This window comes from Pinus tabuliformis, chromosome Q, assembly GCF_031772625.1.
Source record: "Pinus tabuliformis cultivar Carrire ecotype Pingquan chromosome Q, CPIR1, whole genome shotgun sequence".
In the NCBI taxonomy this organism is placed as follows: Eukaryota; Viridiplantae; Streptophyta; class Pinopsida; order Pinales; family Pinaceae; genus Pinus; species Pinus tabuliformis.
Genome location: NC_142296.1, coordinates 56,835,774 through 56,849,716, shown reverse-complemented (window position 1 = coordinate 56,849,716; position 13,943 = coordinate 56,835,774). Strand labels below are relative to the sequence as shown.

The 13,943-nt window shown below is 40.7% G+C and overlaps 1 protein-coding gene across 2 annotated transcripts in view; it reads right to left on the bottom strand.

The window, feature by feature from the left end:
* The window catches only part of LOC149218277 (ubiquitin interaction motif-containing protein), a 245,371-nt gene extending 232,134 nt beyond the window's left edge, over window positions 1-13,237 (bottom strand). Inside the window, exon 1 of one of the 2 annotated variants that reach the window (XM_089383887.1) lies at window positions 12,339-13,237. In XM_089383887.1, coding sequence (XP_089240013.1) covers window positions 12,339-12,838 — 500 coding nt within the window. In that variant the 5' untranslated portion in view covers window positions 12,839-13,237. The remainder of the gene's footprint in view (window positions 1-12,338) is intronic. The other variant, XM_089383886.1, reaches the window with a different exon arrangement.
* Window positions 13,238-13,943: the final 706 nt, after the last annotated feature.

The window sequence follows — 13,943 nt, the reverse complement described above, 5'->3', positions numbered from 1 at the left end:
TTATGTACACAGTTGCACCGAAATATCTTGCTTGAAATGCCCACAATTTATTCTTATTTATACATTTGGAGGGAGGGCTAAATTGGGGTCGACCTACCCACAAAAGAAATACAAGTTTTCCATTTAAAAACCTTTATCAAGTTTACCTGTAAGAGGAGGCTTAGACTTCTGCGCTTTTCAAGGTTGACTTGGACACTTGGACTTAGGGCAAATTTGTTTACAAATTATATCTTCTTCAAGGGGCAATGATGAACAATTAGACCATGATTTCTTTGGGCATGAACTAGAGACACACCCATCATTTGGGGCAACAAACTTCAAGCTTGAATATCTCTCCAACCAAGAAGACCCACAAGGCGTACAACCTATCAAACGAAATGGTATGATGAGGGATACCACTCTAGAGTGTTCTTGCATCCAAATTCACTGACTTTTGCATGCATATTGTCAAACAAGTGCATCATATCAATGGCCCATTCACCCTTTGCCATCAATGACAACTTTCTTCCAACAATCTCCCCCTTTGTCATTGATTTCAACACCTAGGACACCCCTATCATCATTCTTCCTCTTCCATCCTCTTTCTCTCTTCCCCTTTGACATCAAGGGCAAAGGGTGTCTTGCTTTTCCGGGGTTGCTTCCCCTGACGATATTTCTTCTTCTCAGTCAACATGTTTTCTTCTCCAAATCCTAGTGGGTTTTCTTTCTTGCCTAATCTACTTAGGAGTCCACTTCATGTCACACTTGTAGTCTCATGCAATATGTCCAAAGTTATGGCATTTAAAGCATTTTGTGTTGTACCTAAATGATGGAACAAATGTTGTGTACCTTTTGCTGGAGAATCCATTAGGGTTTCTGACTTGTCTGCTTGTAAACATGCTTCTAGCGTTTTGATATCCTTTGTAGTTAAGCTTGTTATAAGTTTTATAATCCCTGGGTACCTTGATGAGTTGGATTGCCATGATGCTCTTTTGAAAAATTTCGACTTTGGAGGAGGTCCAGTCTTTTACTGTTCTTCTTGGTAAGGTGTCTTCTTGAGAACATTAGCATAACTTCTTGGATTAGCAACTTCATGCTTCTTCTGGTTTTCACTTGGCCTTTTGAGGACAAAGATTTCGCTTTCAAGTTTTTCTTCAAATTTCTCCCTATGGGGGCTTGGTGCTTATATCTCCTTTGCATGAAGGTTCACCTGGACTTGATTTGTTGCAGCTAACATTGTTATCTAGCCCTTGCAAGCTTTTCAACTTTTTATTGAGCTTGTTAACTTCAACTCTTAATGATACAACTTCTTCTTCACACTTCTCGCAATCTTCTTCCTTCTTCTTTCGTTGGCATTTGGTCACTTCTTTAATTCCTCTTACTTCTTCAAGTTGGGTCTTCCAGGAGATAATTTCTTCTTTAAGCCTTCTCTCTTGTTGATCAATTCAATTTGTAGCTTAATCAAATCCTCGGATTTGTCTTTAAGATGACTTGTCAAAATTTCTTCTCTCCTTTTTGTCTCTTGTACCTCGGTCTTTAAACGAGAAGCTTCCTTTTCAGATTGGCTTTTTTATCAAAGGAAATATCTGGGAAAATCCACACGAAGGGATCACTTCTAGTCAGCGTATTAGCAAAGCCTAACCCTGAGAGCATCAAGGAGAATTGACCTCGTGACCTCCCAATAGCAAGGAGCTTTTAGCGACTAGACCTCTACTAATTGAGCTAACCCTCAAGGCTTCCTTTTCAGCTTGTTTTGCCTAAAGCTATTCTAGCTTTTCCCAAATATCTTTAGCTTAAAAGCATTGTCCCACCTTGTCTTTTACAAAATCTGATAAGCTTCTTAGGATGGTATCCATTGCTCTTGTATCGTCTTCTTTAGACTCCTTTATGGTTGTATCTCCGATAACAACTGCAAACCATATACAAACTAGCGTTGTCAAATAGGCCTTCGTAGACACACTCCATAATTAATAGTTTGTTCCATCAAACAAGGGAGGTGGAAGCCAGTGTTGCGAACATTTTGATAACATCCCGATTTTATCATGAAATCATGATTTTTTTACTTAGCCAATGTTTGCCGATTTTTACAAATTTTCGGTTTTCCATATCCTTGTTGATTTTATCCCAATGTCGATGTTTGCAACATTGGTGGAAACATGACAATTGGGTCGACTTGATCTTCATTAATGACTTTAGTATGTTTTGGCATCTTGGAGCATTTGGAGGCTAGCCTTTTTGCCTTTCCAATCTTTGTTCCTGAGATCTACCTTCCAACTGTTAGACTGTGATGAAGGAATTCGCTCTGATTCCAATTATTGGAAATAATGAGAGGAGGGGTGAATCAGAGTTTCATAAATTTCAACAATTTAAAGCTCATAGAGCATTATATTGTAAATCTCGATAGCTTTGGTAGTTGATCCATCTTCCTTTCCTTCACCTTTTATCTATTATGGATCAACTACTTTGTTACCAAAATCTTTCAATTCTATTGTACATCTTCGATAGCTTTGACTCAAAGCAATCCAAGAATATGTAAATTTTAACCATGGGCAATAACGTTGCCCCAAAATTAAAAATTAAAAATTAAAAAAAGGGTGATCACACATTGAGGCATCAACGCATAGTTAAGATAGAATTCAAACTTAAGAGATAATTGCAGATATAATTCACTAAAACTCAAATAGAATTCGGACTTGAGAGATAATTTCATCGCATAGTTATCAAGGCAAGCCATCGATGTAGGTCCATAGTAGAATAATTAAAAAGCCTACCCAAAAAAGTGAAGTAAGAAATTGTAGAGCTAAAATACAATGGGGAATATAGGAGGAAGCAAAATAGAACTAGCAAAAAAGGGAAAGTAGACAAGTTTCAAATAAAACAACAACACAAATGAATTGGTGGGAGCAAAAGGAGGACATAATCTACCATTGATCTTTCTATAGCAACAGTATTTAACATACAGTCTTACACACGCTAAAAAGCACCCATCCTTTGTCTTGGCCTCATCCAATTGGACCACCTCAACGCCACTAGCTGTGTGCACCAATGCAAAATTGTGGCATGTAATGCTCATCAAGAGGTCCAAGGGAAAGTGTGCCTATCAACCCCTAAAACACTTGGCAAATTGATTCCCACTATGTGTGCTAAGTTACACCCTGTGAACACAAATAATAGTCACGGAACACCTCAGCAGCATGTTCACATGAAGAATGTCAACTATCACTAGGATTGTGCTACACCTTCCTATTACACATGCCAAGTTCCAACCTATACACACAGTTATAGCTTCCATGTGCAAACATTACCAAATGTCACAAAGATTGTTAAACCTACAAACCAATAACAGCACTGGGATACTAGGAGACAAACAATCCTTAACAATTACAAAATTGAATCAACATTAGTAGCCAAATGGAATGTTATTGTAACCACATGTAGTTCCTATGTATAGCATGAATGACACAACATAAGATAGAGCATATTTTCCTTTTCCCACAATGTCAAATTATTTCACAGTAGTATAAACAATGTTATGATTTAATTTCAATTTCATACGTTTCATCCCTTATTTAACTCCCTCTTTGTTCATGCTCTTGTGCCAATAACTTAAAAAGTCCAACTTCTTTTAGTTGTCATCCAATTTGTGTCCTAGAGTTAGATAATCATTTTTGGAAGAGTAATGTCATAGAGAAACAATACAAGTGGAACACGATGCTCCCCTTAGATACTTAAAGGGCAAGGGTTGGAAGATACCAACACTCACATAGAAGATCACCAAGGAGGTAAAAAAAAAATACCATGATTGAAGTGAGGAGGATGAGATTTAGAAGAGCCTCCAATATTGCATATGGATGTGTTAGCAGTGAGCACCATCCCACCAAAGAAAATTTGTCTTTAGGAAAAAAAATAAGACAAACAATAAACTGGGCTTTTTTATTTAGAAAATACTTTGTCATTAGTACCAATTAGACTAGAAAGGTTTGGTCAAAGGAAAGAACTATAAAAATCAGACAAATGAAAATGAAATCATGATAATTGGCAACTCATTCTAGGATCCCAACACTCGCATGGAAGACCACCAAGAAAGTAAAGTAAAAAAACACTTGAGGAAAGTGAGAAGGATGAGAATTTAAATAAAATAAGATAAGATAATTTTATTAATGTCCAATGAATGACCATAAATAGGTCAATGGGACTAAAGGATACAACTAGTACAAGTACAATGTGGGAGTGCAAATGCAACTCCTAGAAAATGCCAAAGCTAAAACTAGGATAAAACGAAATAAAGAAGGATACAATAATAATAGGACAACCTCATAAACATGTATATAACAGATCATGTAGAGAGCTAAGTGAATACGTCAAAGGTTGGAGGTTGATTATGTCAAGAATGCCCCAATTTGATAGTTGTCGGCGAGGGAGGCGACAGTGGCACTGGCTCACTATTAGTCCTTTGGATCTAACAAGGAGTCCAGTTGCAGGATCCTGTGGGGGGGGGGATGTAGGAGCAAGGGATACTCCTAACATTTGAGGCCAAAGGAAAGAAGTTATGTATAAGTCTTTGGTTGCTTCGCTAGGGCTAGGGCGGAAACCATCAATAGGGGGGTTATTCAAAAATTGTCTGATACTAAACTCTCTAACACTCTAGGTGTGAGTGAAATGATGTGTTATTCGACAACTCCGCAACAATCTCGAGGGTACGGGTTGGCCTCCTAAAAGGGAGGGGGGCGCTAAGGGGAGACCCGAGATCTCACTACTCTACTATCTGAAGTAACTTGAAACTGATCTTGTCACTTGTTGCTCTGATCAACTAGATCAACCTAAAAGTATGATGTGATCATCCGGATCGAAGTACAAGTGCAAATGTGTTAATTTTAGGTATGTTCTATGCTTAGAGTAATTTATTTCAATTTTCACAGTTAGCTCAATATCTTTTCCAGATTAGCAATCACATCAGCATTAAAGTAAACTGCAGATAGAACATAAACATAAATCGCAGAAGACAAGCCAAGACAAGAGGACACAAGATGTGGCGCTAGCCAAGGACAAACCCCAATGTGGGGAAACCCTTGATCAATTCTTCTTATATGTTCTTCAATAGTTCAGCAAAGAGAGAGAGATAGTGTGTTTACAACAGAAGTCAACACTTTGACTTATCTAGATAAGAGCATAGATCATCTCTAAGCATATGATACATGAGATCAGTTGAAGACATGCTGCTTCAACCGATTCTCCAAGGTGACTCCTTCACCTATCGTTGCGCTGCATTTCGTCATCATGTTGCACCTCACCGTGCTGCACCATGCTACACCCATCATCACTATGTTGCATCTCATCATGCGTCATTAATCATGACTGTACCCATCATTGTACTGCATTATGTGCCATTGTTGCACCATGTTGCCATATTGATGTGTTGGTTGCATCTTGCTTGCTTGTTGTCCCTAGCATCCTTGTTGTCCTTTGCATGCTTGTTGTTGCATGCTAGTTGTCCCTTGCATGTTGGCTGTAACATTGCATGCTTGGTGTATTTGTTGTTAAGTACCATACAACTATCCCAATGTTAGTTAGTTGTCCCTTGCATGTTGCTCTCCTTTGGAGACAGATGCACTGGCTGTTCCGGCAGTTTCGGCAATTTCGGTTGTTCCGGGTAGTTCTAGCAGTTCCGGCAATTTCGGCTGTTCCCGACAGTTCCGGCTTTTCCCGGCAGTTCCAGCAGTTCCGGCGTTTCCCGGCAGTTCCAGCAGTTCCGGCTTTTCCCCACAGTTCCGGCTTTTCTCGGCAGTTCCAACAATTCCAGCTTTCCCCGGCAGTTCCGTCAGTTCCAGCTTTTCCTGTCAGTTCCGCCTTTTCCCAGCAATTCCAACAATTTCGGCTATTCCCAGCTGTTCCGACAATTCCGGCTATTCCTGGCAGTTCTGGCTATTCCCGGCAATTCCCGACAATTCCGACTATTCACGGCAATTCTGGGTATTCCCAGCAGTTCCGGCAATTTCGTCTATTCCCGGCAATTCCGACTATTTCCGACAGTTCCAGCTCCTACCCCTGGATTAGGGCAGTGATATCCCTTAGGATCTCTCCTCCTACTAAAACCCAAAGACAAGTAGAGAGGAAGAGATCCCAAGTGTGTTGAAATGACTTGAAGGTCACCTCTATTTATACTAAAACATTGAGCACAAGTGGGGTTTATTTGGTTGCTGGCTAACCTTGACGAATTGTCCCATAACACAAATAAATTCATATCTCCATGAATAATTATCGGAATTGGATGATCTTTAGATCAATCCTACACCTCTCGATGAGAGGGATCCAAGAAAAATATCAGCTTCCATTAATAAGATGACCCACATGGAGTTTGGCCCTAGTTGCCAATTTTAACACTCCCTCTCAACTAGGGAGAACTCCATCCGTTGATCCATATGTCCGACTGTACTATCTCTACCATCAGTGCCCTGCAATGCTCTGCTCTGCTGAACCATGAAGAAGAAGAATTGATCGAGAATGTCTCATACCATTCTCTACTGACCCCAAGTCAATTTCATCTAAAAAGAGTGTGTCACATCACTCTTACTGACCCGAAGTCAATTTTATTGATCCCAGATCAATATCACAAGAGAGTGTCTCAAACCACTCATACTGATCCCAGATCAATGGAGATCATCCTAGCATAGGGAGTACAGTAGATACATCGATGCGTCCATCGATAGTACTACTATGGTCCCTAACCCCATTTCCCTGCTCATTGATCAGATGAGAGGTACTTCCCATGAGTCCCAGACTGCATGGGTAGGATTCCTCGACAGGAGAACTAATCATCCTGTCCACAGGAGAACGAATCATCCTGCCCCACAATCGCCACGAGAGAACTAATCATCCCGGCCCACAGGAGAACTAATCATCCTGTTTCACAATTGCCACGGGAGAACTAATCATCCCAGCCCAGAGGGGAACCAATCATCCTGTTCCACAGTTGCCATGGGAGAACTAATCATCCCGGCCCACAGGAGAACTAATCATCCTGTTTCACAGTTGCCACGGGAGAACTAATCATCCCGGCCCACAGGAGAATTAATCATCCTGTTCCACAGTTGCCATTGGAGAACTACTCATCCCGGCCCACAGGAGAACTAATCATCTTGTTTCGCAGTTGCCACGGGAGAACTAATCAACCCGGCCCACAAAAGAACTAATCATCTTGTTCCATAGTTGCCACAGGAGAACTAATCATCCCGACCCACAGGAGAACTAATCATCCTGTTCCACAATCGCCACAGGGTATCACAGGGGAAGGTTGAACCTGTCATCTTGTACATAGCGCACCACTAAGGGAGGGTAAGTTGCCCTGTGGTCGTATGTTGTTCCAGTAAGTACCCAAGCCCCCCAAAGCTCAATGCATGCAACATGCAGGACCCTTATAAGAAGGTCCCTCAATGACTCCAAGTCGTTCGGGAAAATCACAGATTTGACCTTTCCCCGGGGCTTTGACAAAATGTTTGCGACCTGTACATCAGTCTCAATGCGATGGAGCCTCCTCGCTCATTGACTTACCATATCCATATAAGGCAGTATTTGATGTCTATCTGCTGGAGCAATCATCGAATACGGGATTCCTCAATAATCGAATCCCCCCTGTGGTTGTCATAGAGAATCTCAGTGGTATTCATCATGTGTACAAACAACTCACTTAAGAGCTTCTGCAACCACACAGCTTCACACGAGATCATACTCGTAGCTATGTATTTAGTCTCGGCGGTGCTTATAGCAACCGTCTTCTGCTTCCTGCTCATCCATGATATCGAAGCAAAATCCAAAGAGAACCAACACTGAGAAGTACTCTAGTGATCCTCCACATTGCCTGCCCAATCAGCATTCGAATAATCATGCAGTTTCATATTTCTGGCAGTGTATCTCAATCCATGAGAGATTGTGCCCCGAAGATATCTCAAAAGATTCTTGGCACCAATCCAATGAGGCTCAACCAAATATGAGCTCACCATGCTAACTACAAAACATATGTCTGAATGGAAGTTCACTAAGAACATCAACACGAATGAGTTTATGAAACTCAGAGGCATTTCCCAAATCTAGTTCGACATCACTACCATATAACTTCTGAAAGTTAAGATCCTCGAGGTAGTCACAGGCTTGCAGTTTATCATTCCACATCCGAAATCCAAATCCCTCTTACTTCTGCAAATGAGAGGGTCTACACTTGTCAGAAATAGGTTGTCCTCATAAGGTGTCGGTATGAGAGGTCTATCATCCACAACCTTCAGGTAATGGTTTGGATCAGTTTCCCTCCTAGTGAATCTCAGCTTCATCAGACAACTGTCAATCCTCTCATACTACGCCCGAGGTGTTTTGCTTCAAGCTATAGAGAGCTTTCTTCCACCTGTATACATTAGATTCCCAATCATGAATCTCAAACTCCTCGAGTTGTTCCAAACTTGTGGACCTACTGCATGAGGGGAATCGTCCCCTTATAAGATTTTCCTTCAGTACATCTCAAACATGTACCTTCATGCTCTTCTTGAATTGAGGTATCCCTATCACCATCTGACCCACATCGGGTAGGGCCCCATAGGTAGACCTCCAGGGTTATAGATGTGATATGTCAATTGACATGATACAAATGGACCACCCTGCAACTTGATACAAATTGCCAACCATGAACCCATGAGAAAAAGCATCTTTCAAAATTCTATTTTTTTAACACGTACCTTTCCATTGATGAATGCCACCCTGAAACCTATGACTTCCATTGCCGAAATGGACACCATGTTCTTCTTGCGATCAGGTACATAAAAGAGATTATGTAAATGAATCGAGTTACCCTCATTCAATTGAGGGGTAACATTCCCTACACCCTTTCTGGGATAGGTGGCATCGGCTCCAAGTATAATCCCATGATTGTTTCCATCTCTACCAAATTCGAGAGAGCACCCTTCTATCCGATGAGGTGCCTTGAAGCACTACGATCAATAAGCCAGATTCCCAAAGAATCTGAAGGAGAGAGCCAATACAAGATAACGCTTCTTTATCTTATCACAACATTTGATTCTTCATACCTGGGGTTCCTTGCTTTCTTTGAAGAGTCAGCCATTTCCTTGATGACCTGCATTACCTGTCATTCCTTTAACCATTGAAGATGTCCCTGGAATGATTGTTATCCTCATCAAGAGATGTGTCTCTGCCATTCGGACACTCCTTCGCATAATGGCCGAACTTATTACAACCAAGGCATCTGTCTTTCCTTCCACCCTTAGATCCGAACTTCCCATTGAAGTGATCTTTAGGTCGGCCATCAGAAACTACTGTAGCGCCATTCTGATAATATTCTCTGCTTCGACTTCACCCTTGGTCAATTTGAAGAGGGAAGAGGAATCCACTGATACTTTTGTTCTTTCCCAACTGTCTTCAGTGATTTCTCTTTCACTCTTACTTGGGCATTGTCTTCACCTCAGCTCTGATACCATGTTAATTTTAGGTATGTTCTATGCTTAGAGCAATTTATTTCAATTTTCACAGTTAGCTCAATATATTTTCCAGATTAGCAATCACATCAGCATTAAAGTAAACTGCAAATAGAACATAAACATAAATCGCAGAAGACAAGCCAAGACAAGAGGACACAAGATGTGGCGCTAGCCAGGGACAAACCCCAATGTGGGGAAACCCTTAATCAATTCTTCTTATATGTTCTTCAATAGTTCAGCAAAGAGAGAGAGATATAGTATGTTTACAACAAAAGTCAACACTTTGACTTATCTAAATAAGAGCATAGATCATCTCTAAGAATATGATACATGAGATCAGTTGAAGACATGCTGCTTCAACTGATTCTCCAAGGTGACTCCTTCACCTATCGTTGTGTTGCATTTCGTCATCATGCTGCACCTCACCACGTTGCACCATGTTGCACCCATCATCACTATGTTGCATCTCATCATGCTTCAACTGATTCTCCAAGGTGACTCCTTCACCTATAGTTGTGTTGCATTTCGTCATCATGCTGCACCTCACTGCGTTGCACCATGCTGCACCCATCATCACTATGCTGCATCTCATCATCACTGTACTGCATTATGTGCCATTGTTGCACCGTGTTGCCATACTGACCTATGTACTGGTTGCATCTTGCTTGCTTGTTGTCCCTAGCATGCTTGTTGTCCTTTGCATGCTTGTTGTTGCATGCTAGTTGTCCCTTGCATGCTAGCTGTAACATTGCATGCTTGGTGTATTTGTTGTTAAGTACCATACAACTGTCCCAATGTTAGTTAGTTGTCCCTTGCATGTTGCTCTCCTTCGGAGATAGATGCTCTGGCTATTCTAGCAATTTCGGTTGTTCCCGGCAGTTCCGACTCTTCCCAACAGCTCCGGCTTTTCCCGGCAGTTCCGACAATTCCGGATATTCCCAACAGTTCCGGCTTTTCCCGACAATTCCGGCTTTTCCCCGCAGTTCCAACTATTCCAGCTATTCTCGACAGTTCCCACTATTCCCGGCAGTTCCGACAATTCCGGCTATTCCCGGCAATGTCGTCTATTCCCGGCAATTCGGGCAGTTCCGACTATTCCCGGCAGTTCCAGCAATTTTGGCTATTCCCGGCAGTTCCGGCTTCTGCCCTCTAGATTAGGGTAGCGTTACCCCTTAGGATCTCTCCTCCTACTAAAACCCAAAGACAAGTAGAGAGGAAAAGATCCCAAGTGTGTTGAAATCACTTGAAGGCCACCTCTATTTATACTAAAACGTTGAGCACAAGTGGGGTTTATTTGGTTGCTGGCCGACCTTGACAAATTGTCCCATAACACAAATAAATTCATATCTCCATGAATACTTATCGGAATCGGATAATCTTTAGATCAATCCTACACCTCTCGATGAGAGGGATCCAAGAAAAATATCAAATTCCATTAATAAGATGACCCACATGGAGTTTGGCCCTAGTTGCCAATTTTAACAAAACGCAACTCCTAGAAAATGCCAAAGCTAAAACTACGATAAAAAGTAGTAAAGAATGATGCAATAAATAGGATAGCCTCATAAACATGCCTACAGCGGATCATGTATATAGAAGTTCCTCCAACATTAGAAATGGATATGGTAGCACCATCCCCACCAGATAAGGCAAACAAGAAAATGAGCTTTGTAGGAACAAGCGATATCTTATTGAACCAGTACTTTATAGTTACTAAGATTTGGATTCAAAATACTTGGTCAAAGTAAGACCTATAAAATTAGACAAAGGACAACAATATCATGATGAATTGACAGCTCATTCAGGACAGCAGGGATTGAAAGAACCAAATGCACAAGGATTGGAAGATCCCGATACTCACATAGAAGACCACTAAGATGTAAAGGAAAACTTCCCTCTACAGAAAAGTGAGGAGGATGAGAATATACAAGAGCCTCTGATATTGGATATGGATAGCACCATCCTCAACAAAGAAAAACTGTAGTTTGGAAAATGGTACACAAACAACATCCCATTGAGCATGATAGTGCAATGAATTTGAAACTCATTCTAAAGTCAACTAGTTTTGTCATGCAAATTATATTGGATATTTTGAAATAAATTTCAAATTGAACAAAAAAAAAAACTTGACAAAAACAATCTACAGTGTTAGAAAAATATATAGAGCCCCGGAAATGCAGTGTGCATTCAGTTCAGTGTTTCAGAAATATGAGTAAAAGTTTAAATATATGAAACCCACAGCGAATAAGGACCTCTTTGCCCAGACACTTTTTATTAGCTAATAATATCCTGTTCAGACCTCTGTTAGGTATAATATTGATCGAAGTCTGAAGTTCTTGAGGTCTCTCAGAACCAGTTTGGTCTTTTGTGGGCATTAATATAAATTTCAATTTAAAGTCTAAACATTAAACATATTCTACCAAACATGTTAACTCAAGTAACCAAGCAGTGATAAGTGGCACTGATGCTAAATTAGAAATTTCGTAATGCAAGCCAGATTCGTTGAACGTTTTATCAAAGTTTTCTTTGAGTACTGGACAGTTCAGATTGTATTACAATATGCAATTGGCAAAAGTATAAATGAAATTTGTGCGAAAAAAAAGGAATCTAAGTGAAATTTTGAAATTATGGAAGGTATTTTAAAGGAGAGTGAATACAAACATAACTGAAACCCTCATATTACATGAAACCCGGATTTTTTTATGTGTTTCCAGATAATGCCAAACAAATACTGTTGAAAGTTTCCCTGAAGTTTACATTGAACATCAATTACAATATGCAATTGGCAAATTATGTTTGAAATTCCATGCGAATATCCATAATTTTATGTGAAATTTTGAAAAGCTGTAAAGCATTTTAATGGGCGAGTGAGTCAATGCATACCTGAAACCCTGATTACACCACTGGGAAAGAATGTCTTTAGAGACGACATTTCCAAAAACCATTTTATACAACTGGTCTGCTTCTTGAGCAGAAAGACTCTGCCATTCAACATCCATGGTTCTTTTCCCTCTTGATACTTGCTGAGGCGGCGACAGTGGCTTCTTGGGAGATACCGATTTGTCTTTAATGTCAGAGGAACCGAAACCCTGCGGCAGTGGAGGGTTACTGACAGCGGTGTTTTGCGCTTTCGCCGCCTTCTGTGCGATCATTCTCTTCTCGGCAGCAGCTGCGAGAAGCTCGCGCTGCAAACGCCTGTTGGTGGCTTCAGAGACCTCAGACGAAGAAACGTCTGCATTTGCATCATTTACATTTGCATTCGCATTCGCATTCGCATTTGCATTTGCATTTTCCCTCGGCTTGCTCCGCTTTGGCTCCGGAGCTGGCTGCTGCAAGCTCATCCGCAACGCCATTTGCAGCTCATCCTCATCGTGATCGGCCATTAAAACCAACAAAAAAAACAAGAAAACTCTTACAGAATTCTCACTGTCTGCCTCCAAAACGCATGCCTTGACCTGCTGTGACCTGGTCTTGAACGGCTGGGGATCGATCCGCAGACCTCGAGCAACGGCAAAAGGAAAAGAATAGTTTAAATTGAACCTTTAATAAGGGTTTTTGCCATAAATTTGAAATGTGTGCAGAACCTCACAAGATCTTTGGAATAAAATGATTGAAGCTCCTTTCGATTTTAGGAAAGCAAATCGTTAATTTTCATTTCTTCTTCTTCATCGCCACCTGCCCGGATCTGAAGCAGCGGCGGAAAATGATACTCAGAGAGGTTCACTCGCCTGTAAGGGATCGGTTTTGTATATCTTGATATACGAATACGTACATTATACGTAGGAGGGTTTGATCGGGTGGAGTCCGTAACTGTTTGCTTTCTCACGAAAAGGTAAATATCGCTGTCAAACGCTCCAGAAACTGTTTCCCCGACAGGTCTGCCGCCACCCAAACCACTCTCCGTAATGCGGTATCCATGCCATGTGACCGTTGCGGGCTCTTACTGTTATTATTACGATAAAGGAGTGATTAGGAGTAGTGTTAGCTCCTGTCGTGGATTTTACACGTGATCTTTGCATGATTAATTAAGGATTTTGTTTGTCCCTTTCGACGCTGGCTAATGTGCGCAAGCATACCATGATGGGACCTACCGCATTCGTGTGGCAACGACAGGGTGCATACCAATGTTATCGGGCAATATGTTACATTCTGTATTTTTGCTTTACATTATATTATCAGATTGTAGGATTCTTGTGTGTCGACTGGTGGTCGGAAGAAAGTTTCATAATTTTTTTTATTTAATTTAATTATATTATCAGATTGTAGGATTATTTTTGCTTCACTTTATATATGATGCGCTGAACTACCCATTCCATCTCAACACTATAGTTTATAATGACATCTCACTATATTTTCTAGTAGTATCATCTACATTTTGTACTTGGAAAAATCAATACACTTTTCTTTTCAAGTCATCAAAAATGATCTTCTCACATTACTGTAAACATAGTTATCTCAAAAATGATCTTCTCACATTACTGTAAACAT